General features: G+C 47.6%; 1 protein-coding gene across 1 annotated transcript in view; it reads right to left on the minus strand.

The window, feature by feature from the left end:
* Cemip (cell migration inducing hyaluronidase 1) overlaps positions 1-26,267 on the minus strand; it is a 148,640-nt gene that overhangs the window by 57,068 nt on the left and 65,305 nt on the right. Inside the window, exons 2-5 of the mRNA XM_051206548.1 lie at positions 5,938-6,047; positions 2,340-2,486; positions 1,741-1,879; positions 420-656 (exon numbers count right to left, since the gene is read on the minus strand). Coding sequence (XP_051062505.1) covers positions 420-656; positions 1,741-1,879; positions 2,340-2,486; positions 5,938-6,047 — 633 coding nt within the window. The remainder of the gene's footprint in view (positions 1-419; positions 657-1,740; positions 1,880-2,339; positions 2,487-5,937; positions 6,048-26,267) is intronic.

Consider the following 26,267-nt stretch of genomic DNA (forward strand, 5'->3'; position numbering starts at 1 on the left):
ATTCATGTGCATTTCAGAGCCTTTAAACTGTCGCCTTTGATTCATACTGCAGTGGTGATAGACTCTTAACCATTGTGAATACTGTTGCATTTCTGCCTTTTTCCTCGTCTGTTCTTTTTCTAAAAACATTTTACATTAATATAGTGAGAATTCTAGTCAAGGAATTCTTCCTTTTAAACAATCTTTTAAGAACAATGTTATAAAATTGATCACCTCTAACTAAAGGGGTGTGTGTGTGTACTTGTACACATTTGTGTTAAATTCTACTTTGCTGAGCAATTACTTGGGATAGAAGGCATCTCTCCAGAGCAGGGCTCTCATCCAGGCCACTCACGCTACACACCAGTCCCCATGGAAGCCCCCAAAGCTGGGAAGATCCTGAACATGTGAGTACATGAATAGAGGAAAGTTAACCTTACCGGTCAGAATGTACAACTGTGCCTGATTTGGGGTCAATGACATGAACAATGACTCCACGGTGGCCCCAGCTCCTTTCAAAGAAATATCCTCCCTCCTGCATGCCACCAGGACGAAGAGTCTTGTTTAGAAATGTCCATGAGAGCTTTTTCTGTCCATGCAACTCAAGAGTGCCTCCTCTGCCCACTCCAATGTACTTCAGGCCATAGTAAGGGTCCGGCTGGATGTCTTCATCAGCTCTGTAAGAGAAAGGCCTTTAGCCAACACATCTCTGCTAGATGCTGAGCCCCTGGGGGGGGGGGGGACTGTCACTGTTCCCTGTCTCCCACTGTGGCCTCAGAAAACCAGATGAATTTTTGGTGATGACATTAGGTCTGTAGAAAAGCATTAGCAAGCTGACCTTCTCAAAGCATAGCAACAGTGGGCGTCCAGGACAAGACTGCCTAACAGACACTGTTCACTGCCACTTTTCTCAGCCCTTATTGGCTGTGGAATCACAGGTGCTCTCTCTGTGTCCCTGCCCACACTCAAATATGCTTGGTTGTTACTTCTTAGAACTTTCAGTAGCTAAGGAGGAGGTCACAGCCAGAAGGAAAAGCCATGTGGAATGCTCCTGTGTCTTGTTTTTGTCTTCTCCAAATGAAAGCATCCTCTCCTGAAGAGTGAAGCGATGCTACTAAGACCCAGAAACCTAAGGGAAGTTAGAAGGCTCAGAAGGGTCCCTCCCAATGGGTATATACAAGCAGTTAACACCTGCTGAGGTAGAGGGGACTGACCCATGGAGTTGCCTGCCTGTTGGGTTGGAAGCTCCAGGGATGCAGCTTTCACGAATGGTGGCTTTGAGGTGATACAGTTACTTTGAGTCACCTATGCTTTTATAAGTAACCCCAAATAAACCTATAGGTTCCCCAAGCTAGACTTGGGTAGAATTATTTCTCTTGTCTGTTATAGATGCCGTCTCTGGAGTAAACAGATATCCATCCACACCTTGCTATGAAACATTGCACACTTGTCCTTTATAGCACTAAGTAACATCTTTCAGAGTCTCTCCAAATCATGGAATGACTGGAAAGATGCTGCCAGGGGCTTCTGTGATGCAACTGCTCCATCCATATTCCATCTATACATAATGAACAAGGGTCCATGGACTCCTGCTCATCCACTTCACCATGTCTATCTTGTTCATAGTTACAATCCAGTGGGACACAATGGTGGTTCCTTTCCTCTATAGAAGTCTAAACCTCTTGCCTCCCTCTCCTTTGGAAATCCTCTTTCCCATCAGACCCAACAGCAGTGCATGACTCCTGAGCAAGGTCATCCCACCTTCCATACAGCACAATACTGAAATTGCCCTCAAAAGGGCAAAGGGCACTCCCAGCATGCAGCTCTCCTCCGTCATCAATCAGAATGTGCCGGGCACGTAGCACGATGTGCTCATGGTGGTCTTTAATGACAAGTTTGCCTGAAGAGAGAGAACGGGGAGGTCTGAGAAGACAGGAACCTTAAGTAATGTTAGAGCAGAACCCAGAGCATATTTCCTGTACCCCATATCCCTTTAGGCAGGCAGCAGGGCACATTTTCTTGGCACTTCTATGCCCACTGTCTTGCAGAAGTTACTTTTCTCCACCATCTGCTTTGCAAGATATACACAGTGGTCATCTGCTTCAATGTAATTACTCCATGTCCTGAGTTTAATTACCAAGCATGTAAAGGTGAGAATAGTAGGTCTCTTTTAAACACCTTTCCCCCCAAGATTGGACCTTTGATAAGGCGTTTCTTAGTGCTCTGAGTTGATGGCCATCTCAAATCTGCAGGTGCCCTGACTTGAACCCAAAGCATGAACTGTTTGTTCTGTCTGTCTCACATGGCCATGTAGATGCATTTGCAGGACTCAGGGTGGTGGAATGGACAGGAAAGCTTACCTCCCTGTGAGATGGTGATGGAGTGGACTGTGGCAGAAGACGTGAGCAGTAGTCTCTTGCCCTGACCAATATGTACTTGATGGTCTCGGTCATGGCCAGGAGTCCAAGGCTGCAGTTCAGGGTTCTGGTCAGGACATTCAGCTGTCACTGCCAAAGACAATGAATGTCACCACTCAGATCCACCAGCAAAGGATAATGGGGGGGGAGTACTTTTAGGCACCCATTTCTTCTCCACCAAGGTTAAAAGCAAGTCCTTAGACACCAGAGAGATGTTCTGGTCTGGGAGTCAGGTACCCTGGAGTATGGCCTCACTCTTTTAATGACTTTATCATGTGACTCTGGACAGCTCCCTTCCTTCTCTGATTCAGTTTGCATGATGTGGTTCTTTCCTGCCTGGTGGAAATGTCATGCTGTAGGCCTCTGAGGGCAATAATTCTTATCACTAGAATTGTCCTCTGTAGGCATCTACCAAGTGACACATGTAGCAGTACTATAAGAGATACTGGCTCTGGCAGAGCCCAAGGCCACTAATCCAGGGCAATTTCTACACGTGTCCAGGCTAGTCATATTTTTTCGGCCCTGAGCTGTCACTCCAGGAGCTGAGGAAGAGGCTTTTTCGCAGGTTGTGTGGAGTCCCCAGGGTAGGGTGCCACCTGCCATTTCTCTGATGTCAGCCTGCACTTCCTGCCCTATAATACCCAAGGCAGTCTAAAGCCAATTGCAACCATCATGTATGTTGCTATCTCATGAGCCAGAGTATTTAATCAGACTGGGAAACTACTAGATTTTTATAAGATTTGTTGGGATCTGCTCCAGGTCTGTGCCATGGAAGATACAAGAGGGACATCTCTGTCCTGGGAGCTGGGTGAGCCAGCCTACAGAAAGCAAGGGGAGATCAAGAAACAGAATCAGAAAGAATGGGCAAATTGACATGAGACTATTTTCATTTTCTCAGCAATTATATCATGAAGAGTAAATCAGGAGAATTAATAGTAACACAGAGTGTCTAGGGAGGTGGAGGTAAGGCTTAGGGAGCCCACAAAGGGAAAGGGTTCAGGTTGGGGACCAGGGCAGATATGGATTGTAAGCAAGTGCCACAGTTCAGGGAAGTTAGAATCGCTACATCTGGCAGGTAAAGTTGGTACAGGAGCCACACCCAGAACATGGGACCAGAACCAGTTCCAGATCAGTACCACAGCAGGCAGACCTTTGGGATATTTGATTGTTCTTCAGATGTGCATGAAGGAAGTCATAACTGCCATAGTTGGATATATGAAGGAGAGCCTGGAGGGAGACATGCCTTTGTCTATACTCAATGACACCAGATGGGGACTACACAGGCTTTCACTGAGCCCAAGTTTTCTGTGTGGGTGCTGATCCCCACACCCCAAACTCTCTCCCACTCTTGGTTTCATCTGCCTCACTGTCGGTGTGAACTCCACATTTGTGGGGTTTCAGTGAGCAGATGCAGACTTCCCTGCTGGCCAGAAAGACGAGCTCTACCAGCCTGTGCATGGCTGGGCAGCTTCCTGCTCAAGCTGGGGCTCAATGCTCTGAGAGCTGCTGCATGATGAATCTCACACCTGGGCTTATCTCCAAACAGAATAGTCAGGAATCCCTAGTAGTCTTTCACCAGCCCTGGACATGGGAGTCAGTCTCAGTTCCAGAGTGTGTGACCACCCAGAGTGCCCAGTGGTGCAAACCAAGAGCCTCCTGGGGAGGATGGGTTTCCACTAAGTGAACAGTGCCTCAGGTCTCACTCCCTCACTTCAAAGCCCATGGTCCTTTCCTGTTCAGGAATTCTGAGTTTACAGCCAACTTTGCATCTTGGCCAGGCTCTAGTGGGCCTGGTCCTATAGGGTTGCCCTTCATCGGGAGCATAACCCTGCTCTCCAGAAGCTCCAAGACTGTGGCTAAGACAGAGTACTTCCAGGGCTGGATTTGATGGACCCTTCTTTGTGGAAGCTGAGTATTTACACATGTAGATCAGTGAGTAGCTGAAAATCATCAGCGCCATCCCTGAAACATCACCATGGCAACCACGCTTATCTCCCCTACTAGGGCAGAGGCCCTGTGAAGCAGACTCTAAGGGAATGCAGGCTACAGCTACTTGAAGCATTAATGGCAAAGGTGATTTCTACCTCTCTCAAAGAACACAGACTAAAGGGCGCCAGAGAGGGGTGCAGCTCCCTTCCAAAGGGTTTTTATGTAAACTGACATGTTGAAGGAAACACCCAGGAAGTATCTGAATACTCCTCTCCAAGCTGAATCACCCCAAAAGATAAACTCAAATGCAGCTTCTAGCCTGGAGTCAAGTCAGGTTGAAGGAGCAGATGAATGAACTCTGGCAATGTCATTAATCATTGCACCGAACACTGACATACTGCCTACTTGCTATGTCACCCAAGAATCCGGAAAATTTTGTAGGAAGCCACAGTGGAGGTATTCTATGTTGCAGAAACCTTCCTTCCTCCAGTGGGCTGGTAAACAACGCAGTTCAATGTGAGGCCCTTTATTATGGAAAAAAAACTTGATGAATAATAATAGTATTTTGAGATGAGCATGGTGTGGGCGAGTAGTAGTATTATTAAACTCCTGTTCAGTTTCTAAGATTTTTGTCTGTGTCTCCTAAGGTAAATGGCTGTTTCCTGTAGCCTGGCTGAAGTGTCCTGGGCTTCTAATCTTAATTTGAAGATCACTTGCTTGGCACCACAAGGGAAAAAATACCACAAGAAGAAATAAAATCACTTAGAGACAAAGTTGACGAAGCTGAGAGAGTAAGATAGACTAGGGTGCTGTGGCACATGCCTCTAACTCTAGCACTTAGGAGTTCAAGGCAGGAAGACGGAGAGTTTGAAACTAGCCTGGATCATACTGGAGAGTTTGAAACTGTCTCAAAAACAAACAACTGGGCGTGGTGGTTCATACCTTTGATATCAGAGCTCCAGGGGCAGAGACAGGTGCATCTATGAGCTTAAAGCCAGCCAGGGCTAACTTGCAAGGTGTATATGTGTATGTGTGTGTGGGGGGGGGGGTGTAAAACAAACAAAACAACAAAAAGAAAACACAATCTAACCCTTCTCAGAGCATCGCAGCTGAAAAGACTTCATGGGGCCCAGATCCTAATCTGATGAAACAAAGTGAGAAGGGATGCTGAGGTCTGAAATTAAATAGCCCAGACAGAGGCAGAAAGCTGAAATCTCAGTCGAATCTCCCCTTCCCCCTCCCTTTACTCTCCTGGGCAGTTTTTAAATTTTGTACTAGCAGGTAACATTTGTACTAGCAGTAAAAATAAGATTTTCTATAACAACCCAAATTTCTGGTCTCTTTTAAGAATTCTTCCCTTCCCAATTGTCCAGCATTGAGAGATAGGTGAGTCTAAGCTCCACAGAGGTGGTAGTACCATCCCAACTAGGTTCTCTTGCAATGGAGCGCAGGCAGACGCTGAGCTTGCAAGCTGGGGTGATTCTAGGCCAGCCTGTCATTTCCTAAGAAAATTTAGGGCAGGATGAGGCTTGCAGGCAGGCAACCAAGGTGTTCAGTGAGGACCCTGCCCCAGAGACACCCTCCCTCCCCCAGCAGCCTGGCTGAAACTCACCAGCAGATACAGCCACTGAGAAGTGGACCAGGAGGAGCCAGCCCATGGCCAGCACAACCTTGAGGGAGGCATCTTGCCTCCCAGCAGCTCTCAGCCCAGCAGCATGCTCCCTGAAATGTAAGTGCAGGGTCAGAAGTGCATCTCCACAGTAAGCACGAACAAGAGACAGAGAGTCACTCACACTGCTGGGGGACAAGGACATGGCATGAGAGGTACACCCACGGGTCCCAGAGCGGAGACCTTGAGTAGTTCCTCACCTACTGTGACTCAGGGCCAGGCAGATCTGGACACGCAAACTCAGTCTCCATTCTGCCCCTGTCCTGCAGCTGTGAGCTAAGAGCTCCTCAAACTCCCTCCCTTTGAAATCAAGCCTTTCTATCCAAGCCGAGAAACAAGAGGAACTAAAGTTAAGTTGGCAATCCAATGCCACAGGCTTCCTGTGTGATCCCAGCTGGTGTGTGGACCTGGTGATCTCATCAGGGAAGGAGTAGATGAGCTGATTTTGAACTTGACATTGTCAGTGTACAGTGCTCATCTGTCTTCTCTCTGTCCAGTAATAGAACCCCTGGTTTTTTATCTGGGTGCTTGGCCACCTGGAATAGCTAGAACATCCTTCAGTTCCTTATGGCCTTCAAATTAAGTTCAACAAATGAAGCAGATATTCAGAGAAAGCCCTTAAGGGAAAGGAAAAGGGATTTTCTTCCTTCCTTCTTTCTGATTTTCTGCTGGCTGGGATGCAGGTAAGGTGGCTGGAATGCAGGTAAGGTGGCTGGACCTCCATTAATCTCTTGCACCATATGGTAGGAACCAAGCACTGAGAATGGCAAAGGAAAGAGAAAAGAATCTGGGGCAGAAATAACTATGGATTATAGATTTATTCTTATGTTAAGGAGACAATTTAATTTCTACTTTATCAACCTTGCCATTATGATTTATTTATTTTACTTTTTACTCACACAGAAGGTGACTGTATGAATCTAGCATCAGGATGAGGCTTTTAACAACACACACACACACATATATATATATATATATATATGTATATATATATATACATACATATATATATATATACATACACACACACACACACACACACACACATACATATATAGTCTTTGTGCTCAGAGCTCCCACTTTGGCTCTGGGAGGGGGGCAGCCCTAGATTCTGAGCCATCTCCTCAAGTCTTTGCCCATAGACCTGGGTTTGTGCCTAGAACAAACTGACATTCTCCTGAGAAAGTGGCTCCCATAGGCTCCACCTCTCAGGCCTGCTCAGTGGCTGATCTGATGCTCCTGACCTTAGGTTCAGTGCGGCTCTTTGTGCTAGCTCAGCGAACCGAGGCAGGAAGAGGGCTTCTGCACAGGTGGGCTGGAAGGAGGTTGGGGAGGAAGGAGCAGCTCAGAATCAAAGCCTGTGTGTCTCCTTCCAGCACCCTGCCTGACCCAGGCTGGCTCTGCCAAAACAACAGAGGCCCTTGTCTCTGGCATCTGGGAGGTCACTTTTCCCATGGCTCCCAGGGAGGACTACTCCAGAAGATGAAGAGGGATGGTAGTGAGGGGTGCATCCAGGCCTTGGGGGAGAGACACAGCTCTCTTCTCAGGTCTCAGCTAGCTTAGACAAAACAAAGGCAGCTTGCTATCGGCTGCCAAAGAGCCTCATAACCTCATTGGGCCACGTTCTCCGGGGAAGTTGAACCTGGACACTGGCACCCTCACTTTGTGATGGAATCTGTTGGAGCAGCACGAGGTGTGGGGGAGGGTGTATTCCCAGGGTTGAACTTCTGAGGACCTCATACTTCTGCACAGAGCTCAAGTCCCTCTGAGGTCGTTTAGCTTTGTGGATGGATGTAAAGACCCTTCCACAGAAGGGAGTGATGCCCAGCTCCCTTCACTGACATTAGGCCTTCATCTGTGTCCTCAATAGTGTCTGAGCCACAAGAGGTAGAGAGAGTCCCCATGCCCAGAGCTGGCCCATTGTAATTCACAGCCTTCGAGCTTTCATGCACAGAGAGGCTCTTGGGGCCTGGATACAGTCCTGCTGCTGTGGATCCTATAGACACCCATGTTTCTCTTGAGAATTGTCAACCTAGGAGAACAGTGTTTGCATCTGACCACTGAAACTTCTTGCAGTAGTGTTGCAATCCAGCTTCCTGCTTGGTGAGACAGGCTTGAAGCAGGTTTTGGCTATGGAAGGCCTTAGAAGAGCTCACGAGGAATGATACTGGGGACTTCTGGGGATAGCCAGTAGCTGCAGGCCAGCTGACTCTGCACTGGTCAGGCTACAGGGTTGCTAGGACATTGGTCATGATGGTCTCAGCTGGCTTGTCCTCTCAAGGGTGTGGGAAACCCATCAGCGTGAAAGGAGAATCACACGGCTTCCTCAGCAGACCTGCACTCCAGGCCATTGTACATCTCTGTGGTAACAGGCCAAGTTTCTAGATGTTCAGCATCCCCAAGTCCAGCTGCTAAACCAGCCTTGGAGATACAGGGATCAACGGAGGAACAAGAGTGTCAGTGGCTGCCAGGTACAGGGGCTTTGCTCATCTTTCCATGGCCGTCCTGGAGTCCTAAGTTGTTACCTGTAGAGCAGTCAGAGTATTAGAAGATGCAGATGTGGTCTGGGAAGATTGGCTCAGTGGTAAAAAACACTGGTTGCTCTTCTAGGGGACCCAGAACAGTGAGATGGCTAAACAGGTAAAAGTGCTTGCCACACAAACCTGCAGCAATAAGGGAGATAATTGCCTGGAAGCTCACAGGCCAACTGGCCTGGAATACACAGACCCGAGCAGAAACAAGAGAGACTCCATCTCAAGGTTGAAGGAGAAAACCGACTCCTGTAAGTTGTTCTCTGACCCTCACATGTGCACTGTGGCTGTTGCCTTAATAAGAATAAGTAAAAGGGAACAAACAAATCCCCACTAGTTCCCAGGTCCGGTGAGAAACATGAGATGGGTGATCAGGTACATTATACTACTGCCAAGAGGACAGAGGGGAGAGGACTGCCATGCCAAGAAGAAGCTGGTCGTGATCAAGTCATGGAGAGGGGCCTCAAGAAAGCCTTGATCTGCCACCCCGCCAGCCTTGAACACAGGTTCCAGTCTCCAGAATCGTGAGAAAGAGAATTTGTGCAAGAACATTGTCAGGACAACTCCAGCTTGCCTCAAGTGCTTTTGGAAACTTTAAAAGGTAGAGTTAGGCCCTTGGGGATGTGGCCAGCCATAAACCAAGCAGTTTTCTACCCTCTAAATATTCCTGCCATGATGTACTGCTTCATCACAGGGTCCAAAAGCCCTGCTGGGAGCCACTGCCAGGTTCCCTTTCCCCAATCACCACTGTGCTCTCTCACAGCCACCCTCTGTGGTGGCTAGTTATGGATGAGGAAACTGAGCCACAAAGCATAACATTTCTTAAGAGCACACAGTCAAAAGGTGGTAAAGTCCAGAGTCCACTCCCTCCTCCAGAACTATGCTTCCAATTCCTAAAGAATAACCCTGGGATCTCAGATCACAGGAGCTGGTGGGAACACAAGACAGCATCCAGTCAGTGGCCTCACACCTTGGCATGTCCATAGGTTCCCAGGAGCCCTCATTAAAAAGCACATTCTCGCCCATAGGGCTGAGACAAGGCTGGGCCTCTATTGAGGCCCACAAAGCTGGAGGGCATCTTTACCAGGATTTGACCCCCTGAGTCAGACTCTAGCTTCTCACTCTGTTAAACTGACACAATAACCACCTCAACTATCTCTACCACATCAATGATGAGAGTAAGTTCTTGACCAGGGCCATCTCTCTGCCCCTTGGAGACAAAACTGTGACCCTGAAGTCAAGCTCAAGCAAGGTTTTGGGAGGTGGGCAGATGTCTCCAGCAATACTCTTGAGGTCAGAGAGGTTCTGGCATCAGCCTTCTGTCAAACCACACTTTTTTTTTTCTGTGAACCCTGTATTTCCACTATGGCTTCAGGACCCAGATTGCCTGTGTAATATTTGTTGAGAGCTTTTCTGGCCAGCCACGGGATGTTCCAATGAAGGGACCAGACCCTCAATCAGCCCTCTGCTTTAGCAGCCGTGACATGCAGCAGAAAAGACCCAGCAAGATGTAGGCCCCTGACTCAGCAATATGTGCTGAGCTTCTTGACCTTGCCCAACCTCCTAGTCACTAGGAAGTCAGATTCCCTCCATGTGGCAAAGAACCAATCAGAAGTTACCTGGCAGGTTTGGGTGTGGTTTATGGTAACAGTGACTTACAGAGCATAGCAACTGCCCTGGGCGGGCCTATAGGCCATAGCAGTTAACCAATCAACACAGGACAGGTTGCCCAAACTCAGAAGTGCACCAATCCTGAGACTGTTGTGGCTCCCCTTGCTCTACTACAATAAATTCCCTGCCCCAAGGTCCCTCCAGGGCCTTCTAGATCCATCTGCTGTTAGACAGATGAAGGAACCAAGTTAATACAGTTAACTCGTTAATTAATTAAAGACTCTTTCCTTTTGCATCCAATCGGGTCTCTCGGTGATTTGTGGGTTCAGAATTTGGGCACAAAACCAGTGGCCACCAAAAATCATGGCAAAACCAAAATGCAAAGCCCAAGAAATCTCATCCACTAGGCAGAAAGCCCTTCAGACATATCCCAAAGGAGCTGCTCCTCCCCACCCCCCATTCTTGAGTCAGGGACTAGGCAGCTGTCTCCTTGGTTACACCTGATCTGTACCCTGGCTTAGCTTTCTCCTGACAGAGACAGGTATCTCCCTGGCTACCTGGTCTGGAAGCAGCACCCTAAGAGAGAAGAAGGCGGGAGAGTGAACAAATCGAGTCCTGATGTGAATCACAGGGAAACAGGAAGTTGAGCCCCTTGGAAGCCCCTTAGTCCTGAGCTCCCTGTAGCCCTTTTCAGATCATTCCATTGGAATAATCCACTTTGACGAAGTATGTGGGACATCTATGCAAGGAGCCCCAGGGCCAAAGAGTCCAGCCTGGCCCTCGGAGAGGTGCACATAGGGAAGCCTTTGCCTCTGATGCTGGGCATCCCTTAGGCTACTCCATGAAGCTGGCCTCTCAGGCATGGGCCACTCCATTATGCATGAACCTGCTGAGCCCTGCTTCCCTGCTGCAAAGACCAGAGCCACCCTCCTCTCCACCACCACCCTCTCCCGTGGCTCTGCCAAGCCAAGCTCTTCCCCTCAAACTGGCTTCTTAAGATGAAATCCTCTGCACCTTCATCTCCAGCCCACAGAATGCTGAGGGACTGTGACACCTCTCCCAGCTGCACTTCCCTGTGTGTACCCGTTACCAGGGCAACTCTACCATGAGCAGATTCTCACCTGGTTGGGCTAAGCAGGCTGGCTCTGCATTTCTTTTCCATTTCTTTCTTTCTTTCTTTTTCTCTTTTCTATTTTTTTCTTGTTCTGTGGGTTGCTTTTTAAAAGCAGCATCTCATGTATGACAGGTTTGCCTCAAACTCCCTGTGTATGAGAGAATGGCCTTGAGCTTTGGTTCCATTTGCCTCTACCTCGAAAATGCTGGAACAAATGTGTGTTATCACACTCAGTTTTGGGGGAGGGGCGGGGTCTATATAGCTCAAGCTGCTCTCCAAGTCATGACCTGCCTTAGCCTCCCAAGTGCTGGTGTGACAGACATGTGACACTGTATCTAGCTCTGATTGAGCTTTTCTAAGCTTACAAGTGAGGCCAATATGGCTGGGTGGTGAACTGGTTCTGAGTAGCAGGGATCTAGTTTAATCACATTCTTTCAATTCTACAGAAAAATACCCTGAGACTGACAGAGTAGAAGGAGGTTAGTTGCATTGAGCTGAATCGGGTAAAGGAAAGCCTGATTCAACATCTAATGGAGAATGTCTGCACCAAAGTTATGAGACACAAACCACCTTTTTGCTTGCTTGCAAGGGAGGAGCCAGGAAAATGGGGTGTATGCCTTTTCCCTTTTGCTTCCCCTCAAGTCACAGTTCGAACTATAAACACACGCCCTGGGTGCCTTGTAGAAGCACACAGTCATATATCATCTTCACTCCCTCCCCCAGAGGAACTTCCTTTGAGCTGTGAAATTCCCATGGGAGCCACCTGTAAAAGCCATGCCTGGGTGCTGCTTGTACAATGGCTGGAATCCTCACCATGAACTCACCCCTAGGTAAGTGCAGCATCAAGAACTCTGTGTGGTCCTCTGCACAATCAGCTCCTCATATCCCATCACCCAATTGCTAGTGGTGAGGATGGGAAAGGGCAGCCCCTGGGAACCTGCACCTCTCTACACAGAAGTAAGCCAGATCTCTATCTTCGGGGATCCCTCCAATCCCAACAGTCTTAGCAGAAAGCAGTGACATTGAAAGGATGGATTCCACCCTTCAGGAAGCAGATACTTTGAAGCAGATACTTTGCATAAGAGTAGCTGCTTACTGCAACTTAGTTGCTCCTGAAGCTAAACCTTTACCCTGCACTAGAAAACTATTTTTCCTTTTTTTTTTTTTTTTTTTTTTGCTTAGAGCTTTGCTGTCCTTATATTACTCATCATACATGGCTGTGTCAACTTAATAAAAGTGAGGTTTAAAAATAAAACCTTTCAGTCTGTGTGTGTGTGTGTGTGAGCGTGTGTGTTTGTATATGTGTGTAAGTACATGTGAGAATGTTAAACCTAGAGTACAACCTCACATGTCATTCCTCAAGCACCACCCACTTTGCCTTTAGAGACAAGGCCTCTCACTGGCCAATAAGTTACAGGGATCCCTCTTTCTCTGCCTTCTCAGCATTAGAATTATAGCTATGTGTTACTATTTCCAACATCTTACACCAATTCTGGGAATTGAACTAGGGTCTTTATGCTTTATTGACTGAACTATTTCCCAAGCTCCAACTTTAGTTTCTTAGCAACACGAAGCAAGGGAAACTACAGCTGTGTATGGTGAAGCCTCCACAGTGAGCACTGGATCTGAACAATCTGCTGATGCTCACATCAGGATCCCAGTCTTGGTGCTCAGTGATTCAGACGATGCACACTGAATCGATGAGTCTCAATGGACTCATGATATAATCTGGGCCAGTGTGGGCCATAGCGATTAGAATACAGCTCCAAGTCTACAGAACTATCCAATCAGAAACTGTCCTGGTAAGGGTCCCATAACCTTCTCTGACAAGTCCTCTAAGTGACTGTGATGTGTACAGAGTCCCGATTCAGTTCAAAAGAGATACCTGTCAACCATTAGTTAAGTGTCAACATTGTGAATGTTTGGCATGGTATTGGCTAAGTGCTGATAATCCCCAATACATTGCAAGATAAACTCAGAGGCTTCTGATGGGCCACTTGAGTGTGAACTTAGCTAGTCCTCAGTTCCCCCAGATTCCATATGGGGAAGTACAGAGCTGTTAGCTGCAAAGAGGTAATCCCCCTACAGTATGTGGCACAGTGAAGGTCCAGGGTGACCTTCCTCATGTCTGGTTTGTGTTCACTGTCTAACTCAGTTACCCACCAGCCTGAACCATGAAATGGGGCTGATGGTGTGGTCCCTCTCTCAGTAATGGGCTAGTGGTACCAAATCAGCAGCTGAGAAGTACATTTAAACAAGGAGTACTCTCTCAAAGCTTGTGACCAGGAATGCCAGCAGGAAACTGCAACATGGGGCAGTATGTTTATGGAATGAGGAGAAAGCATAAACATGACATAATCGGATCCACACACTGGGCTCCAGGCAAAGGTTCTGTGTGGATAGTGCAGCATGGTGAATGTACCACTCAGGGACAATCCCTCTTGTACAGCCTGTTTACTGGAGGGAGTACAGGAATAGTTAGGAGCTGGCCTTCCACCTCGGAGGCTGGAGTAGGGAGCCAGAGAGGGTCACTTCTCTGATGATTTACATTTCAATAATTACATTTTTAGTTTTCTAAGATTATTGCATCCTGGGCGGGGGTGGGGGGTGGGGGGCGGGGACTGCCTTGTCCCCTGCATTCAAGCAAACCCCAACTCCCAAAAGAAGAGAGAGACAAAAATCTAGGAAGAAGATGACCCTCTCCACCCAACCCAGCATTACAGGACCAGTGTCCTGAGATCCAGGGATGAAGATGTGCATGAGAAAGAGAACAAAGACACACAGGGTACCCAGAGAGCAGGTTCATTATGCCCTGGCCTGCCTATGCCCTGCCCTTGGGGTCTGTGATCTGCCTCCTTGATTTAAATGCTTCTCCATTTCGTCTCTGTCATTCGGCACATTTTGTGATTCAAAGTTGAATATTCAGTTTCTACCTGAGTTCTCCCTGACTGCAGAGTCCCTATTACTGCTTCCTCCTTTGCATCCACAGGTTCCTGAATGGACTGTGTGCATGTGCATGTGTGTGTGTCTTTCTATGTATATGTGTGTGTGTGTGTGTGTGTGTGTGTGTGTGGTCAATGTGTGTGTCTATACATGTGAGTGTGCATGTGTATGCGCACGTGTGTGCATGTGTGTGTCTCTGTGTGTGTGCATGTGTGTGTCTGTGTGTATGTCTGTGTGTATGTGTGTGTCTGTATGTGTGTCTATATGCCTCTGTGTATGTATGTGTATCTGTGTGTGTGTGTGTGTGTGTGTGTCTGTCTGTCTATGTGAGTTCTTGTGTGTGTATGTTCATCTGTATGTGGTGTACATGTATGCTCTTGTGTGAGGAAGACAGAGGTTAACCTTAAGTGTCACTTCTTAGGAAATATCTACTTTTTTTTCCTTTTTGACAGGATCTCTCACTGGGACCCGGGTCTCACTAACTGGGGAAAGCTGGCTGGATAGCGAGCTCCAGGGAATATTGGTCTGCTTTTCCGGTGCGGGGATTCTGAGCACTCACTGCCACACAGGCTTTTGCTGGAATTGAACTCAGGTCCTCATGTTTGTCTGGTTAAAGTGCTTTGTTGTCTGGCCTAGCTCCCGAGCCTCTGGTTATAACATCCTTTATAAGTATTTCATTCAACTGTGAGGTTGTTGTGCCTCCCACCACAGTTGCCTGGGTGTCAGGACTCTAAGGGCTCAGTTCTTTAATGGAAGATATCAGCTCCAGGCTTGGCACACAATGGTGGCCTAACCAGCACCGAGTGAGTAGTGAGTTCCCCAACTCTTTACAGAATGACTATATCACTGAGTCAAGTGTCACTCTACAGATTTGGACTTTGTTCAGTGCTTTCAATAAAACAGTGGGTGTGTTTTTGATGTTGTAACTGGATCCATTTAAATGAAAATATTATTTCTTCTCCTTCAGCTTGCCCTCTGTCACTTAGGCCTTACTTTTACCTGAGGAAAATAATGTTTTCCCTATTCAATTTGGATTTGAGCCCCCCCATATCATGAAGTAAGTCTTGATTGATACAGTTGCCAAATCCAAGGACAGCCTGCCTGTGCTACAGTTAGGGGTGACTTGAGTTGCTGCAGGGAGTGGTCTTGACCTCTCCCAGCAATTCCAGTGTTCTCTGGAGAGCCCACTGCATGCTCTAAAAGTTAGTGGAGTATCTCAATGCCCCCTCTTTTTAATCCCCCAATATTTGATGCCTGACACCCCTAAAACTCTCTTGCTTATATAGATAGTGTTGCCTTTGCCCTTTGTATGGCTGAGCTACTTCTCAGGTGCCTGCACACACCCTGTTCCCAGTTCTAACTGCAAATGCCCTGAGACTTCACACCATGTCTGCTACTCAGGGCTTCACGGAGTTCTACCTACGCTCCTGCCAACTTAGCTTCAATTTCAGGTCCAGCTGCTGGTAGCTGCATTCAGGGTGCTGGGGACATTTATCTCCATGTGAGATGGGGTGGTGGCTGCCTCCTATGTCACAGTGAAAGTTGCTGCATCTCAAGGGAATAGAGGTAGAGCCCAAGCTGGGTTTTCATCCCACCAAGGCATTGGAAGCTCCTAGAATGTTGCTCTCAGTCCATAGAAGTCTTTGTAGCATAACTATATGGGTACCTGAGTTCCCTCTACCCTGAGGCCCTGCCCACAGTCCCTCCAGCTCCAGCATTTTGTCTGCCCTGCACATGCTAGCTTTACCACTGTGACATGCCTCTCTTGGGGGCCTCTTGTCTTTCCCTGCATGGGAGCTGTCTAATCTTCTCAACCCATCAAATGGGTGTAGAAAAGTGATGCTGTACTGCCCAGCCCAGCATAAATTTGGAGTCAGGAGCTGTCACTGGATTCAAAGGCAAGTTGTCCTAGACCTCAACTGCAGCTTCCTAAGCTTTTATCTGAAGGCTTTTGTTTCTGGCATGTTGGGGGCACCTACTGCAGCCAGGACACATAAGGCCTTGAGCAGCTGGCTGGATCATGGAACATGGAGAGTTCCTGTGGGCCAGAGAAAGAGATGCTGGCCTCGTCTCTTCCCTGGCTCAGAAAGTGATGGCAGTGGTAAACACTTCATCAGCTGTAGTTTTAAGTGAAAATTCTAGCATTAGCTATTGACTCTGTATTCCTCCTGGCTTGAGAGTGCCTCATGCATGCCTGCTTGTTTCTGAGGCTCAGGGAAAATTTATGCCAAGTACCCCTCCCTATCACCTCCCACCAGGCTGGAGATCCATGCTATTCATCTCTTGTGTTTGTTTGTGTGTGTGTGTGTGTGTGTGTGTGTGTGTGTGTGTGTGTGTGTGTGGTATATAGGTGGGTGAGGTGGGGTGGATTAGGACCTACGTGACAGCGAGGGTGCTGAGGAGTGTAGGGTGCCATTTATGAATCACCTCCAATGCGAAGTTAGCTTGTTCCTGAAAGCTTGCAGGCCATCAACAGACACAGCTGGAAGCTGGCTTGTATGTACATTATGAGACACAGTGCCAGGATGGGGAGGATTTCTGGACAGGAATGAAAGCAGATCTGGGAACTTCTTGATCACACACACACACACACACACACACACACACACACACACACACTGATTCCTATAAGCTGGGTCATCACTCCATGTAGCAGGAAACAGCCTGCCCTGTATCATGTGAACACTCACAGTCTAGCTGGGGTTGGGTGGAGAAAGTAGAAACAAACAAGCAGATTTGAATGGCTGCTGGTGTTGGGAACTGGTGGGATGGGGCAGTGGCATCAGGTGAGAAGGAGTGGTAAGGAAAGAGCTGCGTGATGACTACAGCAGAGACCTAAGAAGGGGACAGGAGCTGGGAAGTACAGCAGGCGGCAAGGCATATCCAGGTGGGGAAGGGTGTAGGAGGGGAGCTGTAGGCAGGGCTAGGCTGAGTTGATGGCAAAAAGGATAGATACCACCATGGATGGACCAAGGAATTGGGTGTGAACTCCTAGTGGCTGCACTGGGATAGGGCAAGGAAAGGAGAAAAGGAATTTGAGCAAGGCATATCGGCTGCTGTTTTTACTCTGTGCCTTTGCCATTGAGGTGGCCCATGCCCCATCTATGGCTCCCTTGATGATTATTATTCCTACTGGAGAAATGCCTGCAGATATGGCAAGTGCAGGCCTAAGTGGCCTGCACAAAACTGTATCTAGACCCTGGCAGAGAGAAAGAACAGGGCAGGTCCAGGAAAGGTGGGCCTTTTCATCCATACAGGACATGTGGGAAGGGACAAATTGTCTAAGAAACAGCTGAAGAAAGTCAGCTGTGACGGAGGGCTCTGTGTACGGTTCTGCCCTGGCTATCCAAGCTACTCTTATAGGACAGAGTGTAAGGTAGGTTGCTGTTTGTTTGCTTGCTTGTTTATCTGTTTGTTTTGTTTGGGGTAGTCTTACTCTATAACCCGGCTGACTGAGAACTCACTCTCTATCTTAAGCTGGCTTCAAACTCCAGTCAATCTTCCTGTCTTAGCCTCTGGGCCCGAGCCACCATGCCTGGGAAGAATCTCGTTCTCAAGCTTCTGCTTCCCCAACTAAAGGAAGAAAAGCGGAACCACAGATGAGCACACGATGGGTTCAGAAGGGAGGTAGGGAGGTGCGGAGGAAGGCGGGACAGCCGAGAGTTCTGTGGGGTTTGAGACATAGTGTGTATGTGTGGGGGGTAACAAGAAAGGATGTATGTGAGAGATGAGGTGTGTTTACATGCATGTGCATGGGTGTTCGTGTGCTTGTGTGAATGTCCGTAAGTGTGTGAGAGGGAGAGAGAGCACATGAGAGAGAGGTGTCACTGTGTGTCACTTAGATGACTGGTGCAGGCAGAGCTCTCTCAAAGGCATAGTGAAAAAGGAAGGGCTTTCCTTTATACCCAAATAAAACAGTTTTCCCTCAACTATACCAATACTACAGGCTACCGAATATGCCAGTGGCTTCACCAGACAGGTCTCCAGGGCTCTTTATACACTAACTGGTATCCTACACTCCAGTTCTGCCCTGACACTGCCATGTACCATGTGTCTTTAGCACTCACAGGGTTGAAACCTATAAACACAGAAAGGGCTCATGATGGCATTTAGACATCCATACTGTGGGCTTCCTTCACACCACAGGGTAGCTAGTCATGGCAGGCTCAACACCTTCAATTCCAGCATTCAGGAGCCTGATCAGGATTGCTGCAAATTGGAAGCCAACCAGGACTACCTTTTCAGAACCCAGTCTCCAAAATCATAAACAAACCAAGTAGTCAACAAGCAAGTTAATCAGAATGCTGCGGGGAGCAGATTGGATAGCAGCCACATACACACACTTGGGGTGGGTGAGCATGTGAGTATGGCTTCATCAGACAAAGGCCCAGGCACTATTTGGAATGAAGGTATCTAATTTGAAGCCTCAGAGGTGGGTGGAAGGACATACTGTGTTCAGTGTGAAGGAAGTAAAGGAGCTTGGCAGAAAGGGGCACGACTAAGAGTACAGGAAGGACAGCACCAGGCCACAGGCTTCCCAAGCCCCAGCTTGTGCTGGAAACTTGGTTTGCCTGTTTGCACACCTTTCTGCACTTTATTCCTTGATCTTCTATGTGTTGGTGTGGGGCTAAGCCACCTGCATGGGCTCTTGAGGTCAACCATGAATGGATCTATTGGCTGGGCTCACTGAGAGATGACTACATGCCCCAACAAAGAACAGGGGCATTGGCTGGAGTTACTGTGGATACCGGTTCTCATCCCATTGTGGCTGGCAAGTGCCAGCCTGAGCACCGTGAGAATAAAGTGTGCACAGGGAAGCACAGAGCCCAGAGGTGAAAAGGGACAAGCCTTGGACACTCAGATCCAACTATTCCTGAAGCCAATACTATCCTTGGAGTATTCCATTACATGAGGAAATAAAGTTCCTATTTTGTTTAAGCCAACTTGAATTGTGTTTCTGACATTCACTTTGGGAACGGTCCTGACTAGCAAGGAGCCAGGGAAGGCAAGATGAAAGTTTCCCAGGTCTCTTTGATCTCAGAAAGCAGGCACATACAACTTCCTTTCCCAAACTACAGCATGCCTGTCCCCAAGAAATGTGGGCATCCTCAGAAAGCAATGAACCAGTGCTGTTACTAGGGTCAGTAGTACTGTCCAGCAGGCCTATAGGTTTGAGGCCAGCCAGGTAATTTAGAGGCCTTGTCCCCAAATAAAATTGAAATTTAAAGGTTGGGGCTGGGGCTGTAGCTCAGTGTTAGAGTGCTTACCCAGCATGAACGGCCCTGGGTTTAACTGCCAACACCATGAAAGAAAAGAAATGAAAAGAAAATAACTTTTCTGCAAGAACCATTTACATCCTACTCACAAACCTCACCTCATTACAGCTTCCACAGACCTGCCAGGGCAGATCATGGCGGTTTTACTTAAGATCTTCTGGTGGCCTCTCTCTATCTTCCTCACACACCTGCTATACTGACCTGTTGGACGTTTCCTTGATGATGCGAAGTCCATGCTTCCCTAGGAGCTTTTCATTTGCTTTCCCATTACCTAATATCCTTCCCACCCCAGCCTAGGGGCCCAGCTCACTCTGCTGTTCTTAGAGAGCTTTTGTGAATACTCTCTTCCCACCCTGGCTCCAGACCTCTCATAGCATCTTGGTGGCTTTCTTCATATGAAGCAGTTTACAATCACGGACTTGATTAGGGTGTGTGAGGTTGATAAGGGGAGGAACCAGGGTCAGCTGTAATGCTAATCAGAATGTGGTTCTGCAACCGGTGGCCTCTACATGGCTTGCAAGCTTCTGAGTAACGAGGCCCCAGGCCACTGACTGGCAATCACTAGCAGTGGCTGTGCACACTGAAGTGTTTGAATTTCAACTTGTTGCCCCGACAGACACATTTCTACCTCCTTTTCTCCCTTGGGAGGAGTCTGAGTGGCTGTCATGCTCTCTCTCTGGTCCCCTGCCCTTCCCCTAAAAACATCATGTCTGTTATCAGGCTCAAGGCAGAGATGAGAGAGGGATTCACTGAGAATTCTGAGGTGGGCATGCACCCATGAGGGAGCCCTTCCAGTTGGGATATACCCAGAGGCCTCTGCTGGCTTCTGTTGGGTTGGGCAGGCCAGCTGGAAGGTCATGAGGCAGTCCCAGCAGACCTGGCAGCGGTTCAGACAGCCAGCATTCCTTCAGGCTGCTGTTCTCAGGCTCTCACAAACCCAGGAAGGGCTGAGACAGGGAATGTTTGCACAGCAGATAGGCCTCTCCACGCCTCCTTCTGCTGGTCACAGTGGGTGCCAAAGGGCACGCCTGCGTTGGGCCCAAGCCTGGCCCACAGTCCTCCTTTGATCTGAGAAGCTTGTCTTTCTTGGGTTATTTATTTGCAATAACTGCTGTGGTTTCCTACCACTCCAAATACACAAAGAGGAAGCTGGCAGGTGGAGCTCTACAGCTCAGGCAATTACTTCCCTCAGAGCCTGGTGTATTGTGTTACTTACATCCCATCTCACAGGTGTGATCTGCAGCCCTGGGCTATGCAACAAACACCCACAGTCTTTGGAAGAAAAATGAGTTTTGGCAAGGCATGACTGGAAATGGCAAGGCTCTGGTCCTCAGCATTATCTACATGGGGAAACATGTTCTTTACTACTTTAGCGCCTGCTTGAGACCAAGAGCTGTGACTGGAAAGCACAAAACATGGATACCTTCTCTTTGACTGGCCACCAGGAGACCCTAGGCCTCCGAATAATTGTCTCCTTCATCAATACAGCATTCCACTGTGAAAATGCTCAAATACACAGCCATGTTGTAAGCACTTCCCAGTGAACCCATGCTGACCAGCAACACCACACTCTGTGTGACGTTCCGTGTAACTTACTACCCATGTTTCCACCTATCCAAAAATCAACCTTAGTTTTTTTTTTTTTTTTTTTTTTTTTTTTTTGATGCACTTCCAGGTAGAGTGAAGAAACTGCTGCCTTTCTAATGTGTTTGACACACATTTGGTTCACTAGAGTTCCAAATTGGCCCACGTGAATGAGACACACAAAGCTGAAGGATGTGTGTATTGACTTGGGACAAATACATTGTGCCCATGTAACAGAAGTCCTCTGCAGGTACAGGAAAAGGCTGCTGCTACACTGAGCTCCTCAAGTCCTGGCTCAGTCTAGTTTACCCACAGAAGGCAACCGCTTCTCCAGTTGCAAGTATCAGAGAACAGCACACATTTTGCCTCTCCTAGAACTTCATATCAAAGAATGGCATCACTTATGGTCCTTTGTGTAAGACTGCTTGCACTCAGTGCCCTTTAGAGATGATGTGCCTTAGCTGCTGCACATGTCATTGGGAGTTCACGGTATGTCTTAGTCAGTTGTGAACATATATGCCATGCCACATAGTGGCTCTGGTTGTGCTGCTCTAGGCAATCCCCATGAAGTAACACTGGGGACTAAAGAAGAGAATCACTTTGCTCTGAAAACCCAAGCAGATGATCAAGATGTGAAAGTGGACATCCTTGGTTCAGATCCACTCTACAACTGACTCACTGAGCAAGACTGGGAAGGGACTGGAACAGAAGCTCCCCCTATCTGTAGAAGATACAGATCAAGTCTCCTGGTGGATGCCAGAGACCACAGACAGTTCCAAAGACTGTGAACACATTCCGCTAAAGGGAGCTTTGGGGCCTTTGGAAATACATTAAGGGTCATTTGGACATAAGCACTCTAACTCTGTGATGAGACAGTGATAACTGAGATGGACAGCACACACAATTTGGATCCACTGTTAGAAGATGCTCTGAGCAAGAAAGGCTGGGATGTCCTAAGATACCATCACATGACTCCTGGTGGTGGGTGGTATTCAATTTTGAACATATGCATTATGTATTTTCTAAATTTTCTACTTGATGGCCCATGGTTGACTGCGGGGAAACTGAAGCCAAAGAAAACAAAACTACGTGCGTTAGAAGCTTGGAGGAGGGTAAGGTTGGCTTCTGTGCTTCTCAGTTCTCCAGCTTCCTTGGTTGAGAGGTGCCGGTAGCTGAAGAACCACCATCAAGTGACTGGAAAGCATCCAGGCAAGCACGTGGCAAAGGCTCAATAGACCAGGGAGGAGGAACTTTGCCTGTTAGCAGGAGCTTGCACCCAGTGTGTGCCACACAGCAGCTCTCAGAGCCTGGGAAATTTCCACGGCCCCTTTTAAATGGGAGTATTCACACTATTTTATGATATCATCTTGTGGGTTTACTTTTCCTCTCCTATTCCCCTGCTCTTCCCACCACCTCCTGTCATGCTTTCAGCCTGAGGCTCCACATAAGGCTACATCTTCTGCTTATGGGAGGGTTGGGGAGAAATTCAGATAACAGCTAGGTATGGTGCTTCACACTTAGATTCTCAGCATTTAGGAGGCTGAGGCAGGAGGATTGCAAGTTCCAGGTCAGCCCAGGCTAGGTAGTGAGACCCCATCCCAAAAATACAAGAGGTGGGAAAGGGTACCTGTATATGTACGCACTCTCTAAGTCACACACACACACACACACACACACACACACACACACACACACACACACCCCAGCTACGTTCTCTGAAAGTTCAGAACAATGACTGGTTACAATTGCTGAAAACAGATCTGCTCAAGGTATTTGTGAGTCTTGCCCTGTGAAGTCAGAATACTGAGCCTGCAGCACAGGTCAGCCTCAGCTTCTCTGCCCATCAGAAGGTCTTGAGAGTGAAGTGCAAGACAGCAAATGCCAAGTCCTTGAAGCACCTCCTGTGCCCTCAGGCTGCAGCCCATGCTGGGTTCCTAGCCAGGAACAGGGGCCAAACGGCAAGCATAGTTCCTGCCTCCAGTTCTGGCTACATTTGCTCAACTGAACAAAGGTCCAGGATGCTGGCCTGAGCTTAACCCAAGTTGACTGCTCAACCTAAGATCTTCTAGAGGCTTCTTCTGGAAAAAGTTATTCCAGAGAGAGAGAAAGAGAGAGAGAGAGAGAGAGAGAGAGAGAGAGAGAGAGAGAGAGACCCTGGCAGAGATGGTTTAGGGCTATCCGCATTGGCTAACCTACAGCCTGCAGAGATCCAGAAGATGGGTGAACCCCCACTCATCTGACTCTAGCCTTTTCCTGAGCTGTTTGCCACAGGCAATTCAATCTCTGAAACTGTGTTGCCAGAATCTTAATGCGAGTCAAACCCTAAAGATCACTGAGAACATTTCAAATCCCCCCCTTTCAGTTATTTTGAAATGTACACTTAATCAGTAATCACCTAGCAATGACTAGTGCATTCCTCCTGCCTGACTGTGGCATTGTGCCTGCTCCTCAGATTTCCCTTGTCCCATCTGGGATGATCGGTCTGCTAATTACTGAGCTACAATCATTCCACCATGTATGAGTGCATCAAAATATAACTTTGTGGTCTGGAAGTGTAACTCGGTTGGCAGGCTGCTCGCCTAACACACATAAGGCCCTGCATCCAATCCTTAGCACCATATAAACCAGTGTGGTGGCATGTGTCTATGGCACTTGGGATGTGGAGTCAGGAGGTTCAGAAGTTCAAGGTCTTCCTTAGCTACACAACAAGCTTGAGCCCAGCTTGGGCTCCACAAGACAAAAAAAAAAAAAAAAAAAAAAAAAAAAAAAAGAAAGAAAGAAAGAAAAAAGAAAAGAAACATTGCTTTGTACCACATAAACATACAGTCACTTGCCAATATAAACTAACCATCAAACTTAAAAGTGGGGGTCCACAGACACTTCAGAGTTTGTTCAGTGGCCCCCCCCCAGAAAATTCAAAGTGAAATGAGATCTTGATTCTGTTCAATGCACATTTTGCATATTAGATTGAACAATAAGAAACGGTCCATGTTCAACTGTTAGAAAACTGTGGGGCCCATTGATTCAACCTGTTCATTGTGTAGCCACTCAGTGCACACAGGCACTATTGTGTTTAAGCCGAGGAGATGATATGGGATATAGGGACACAAGATTAGAGGGACAGGGCTGTCTTCAGACTGTGTGTTGGTCTTTACAATCTAATCTCCCTGTTTGCATCTCTTTCCCAGGCTGTTCCACCTTTTACTCTGAGACCTCTGCCTTTGAAACAGAGCCAGTCACTTTCTTAGGGCTTCTAGGCGCACCACAAGCTTCACCCTGAGCAAAATCAGCATTCTGTTCAGAGCATCAGTGACAGGAGTTTATAGGATGGGCCCTGGGGACTCTTTCTCTCCCAACAGTAAAATTTTACTGACTGAACACAAGTGGTTATTGTTATCCTGACCCCAATCCCTTCTAGGATGAAATCCATCTTCCAATAACTCTAACCTCTGTGCTCGCTGAAGACAGCTGACCTCGATTATAGGACTAGCAACCAGAAGAGCCCAACTTCCTCACCGATTAAGGACATCCTGGTTTCTGCCTTAATTGCTCCTGTGTGTACTGTCTTCATTACCTTTCATGTCCAATGTGTTGTAAAAACACAGGAAGTGATTCTCCTGACTCACTCTGTATCCCAGGGCAGGACCCAAGGGTCACCTGTGTGACCTGGGAGGATTCATGATGATGAGGCAGAGGGTGTGGACCACAAGGCGATGCCCACAGATACTCAACCATCTCTAAGAGTGTGCTGCAATTCACATCAGAACAAAGACGGAAGCAAAATGAAATAAACTGAGAAGATAACAGCACGCAGTCTTCCTCCTCATTTGGGGTTAAAATGAGCTAAGCCCCACCTCATTTACCTGGTCTCTGTGGTTCTAGGATAGGAAAAGGGAGGGGAGACAACTCTCCTGAATGTGCTGACATGAATGCAGAGGCAAAAACTTACTTAGAATAGGGACAAACAGTGGGTTTGTTGTTGCTTTGTTTTAAACAAACACCAAAGTCCCATCTCAGTTTAAAGGAAGCGGTGCAGAGGGAATGATGGGTAGGCTGGCTCAGGAAGTTTCCTGTGCTGTATATATAGGGGCTGTGCTTCCTAGAGACTGGTTAGTATCACATTCTTCTCCAAAGAAAAAAGGAAAGAGATTGAAAGTAAAGACTGTTTCAAAGTTCCCATTCCAACCGAGTAGCTGTCTGGTGAGGGAGCCTTCACTGTACCAGCCACAGAGCGATTTACTTACACTCCAGAAGTTAAGTGGTTTACACAAACTCAGCATGAATGCTGGGGTCCAAATTATTAGTAGTTCAAGCTTTTACACTTTCTCCAGCTCTGCTGCTCAAGGAAACTAAGAATTCTGTTAGCACACAGTTATAAACTCTCACACATGCCCTTCCGACTCCTCACCTTCTTCATCCTATTTGGCCTTCATGCCACCTGTAACCTGTCACTTTCTCTTCATCTCTCCAACCCTGGCTCTGGATTCTGATAGCCATAGTGGCCTCCACAGATACCCCTGTCCTCTCTTTGTCTAAGTCACCTGATCTGCTCTCAGAGATTTCTCAACGGTGGGTCTTATGTTTCATATCCTTCCAAAGTGGTACTGCATGAGGACCTTCATGTGATTTCCAAATGCTTCCCAGCTTCAGCCCTCAGAATGGGCCATCCTTCACTCCTCTGACCTACTTCAACAGTCATGTGATTGAGCCATCAGTGCTCACATGGCCTCAGCTGTCAGGGTTGTCAAAGGGGCCTGAAGTCATCACCTCCCTGGAAGAAGTCCCAAGAGGAGCTGAAAGTATCTGTCTCCACTCCTGTCCTATGTAAAATTTACCTTTCATTTCTGTTGTTATTATGGGATGTTATTATTTGAGATGTTTCTGTTGCTAAGTGGGCTCCTAAAGAGCTTTGGGTCTTATTTTCCTTCTCTCTCTCTCTCTCTCTCTTATCTGAGATCTTGTGCAGAACAGATACCCAGCAAATACTTGCTGGAAGAATAACTGAATTAATGCTCCCAGATCAGTGATGAAGATAGTCAGGTGCCACTGACCCATCTCCCTGCCTCCTTTCGCTCTCTTGCCTCTAGTCCTGCTGTGGAGGGACTGGTGGTGGATCCAATATTGTCTGTCACTTCCCCTTTCGAGGTCCCATGCCTTGCAGGGATTTTACCCCTTGTATAACTCTGGCTGATTGTCTGGCCCTAGGTGACCACT

The sequence above is a fragment of the Phodopus roborovskii genome, unplaced genomic scaffold (genome assembly GCF_943737965.1).
Source record: "Phodopus roborovskii unplaced genomic scaffold, PHOROB, whole genome shotgun sequence".
Classification (NCBI taxonomy): domain Eukaryota; kingdom Metazoa; phylum Chordata; class Mammalia; order Rodentia; family Cricetidae; genus Phodopus; species Phodopus roborovskii.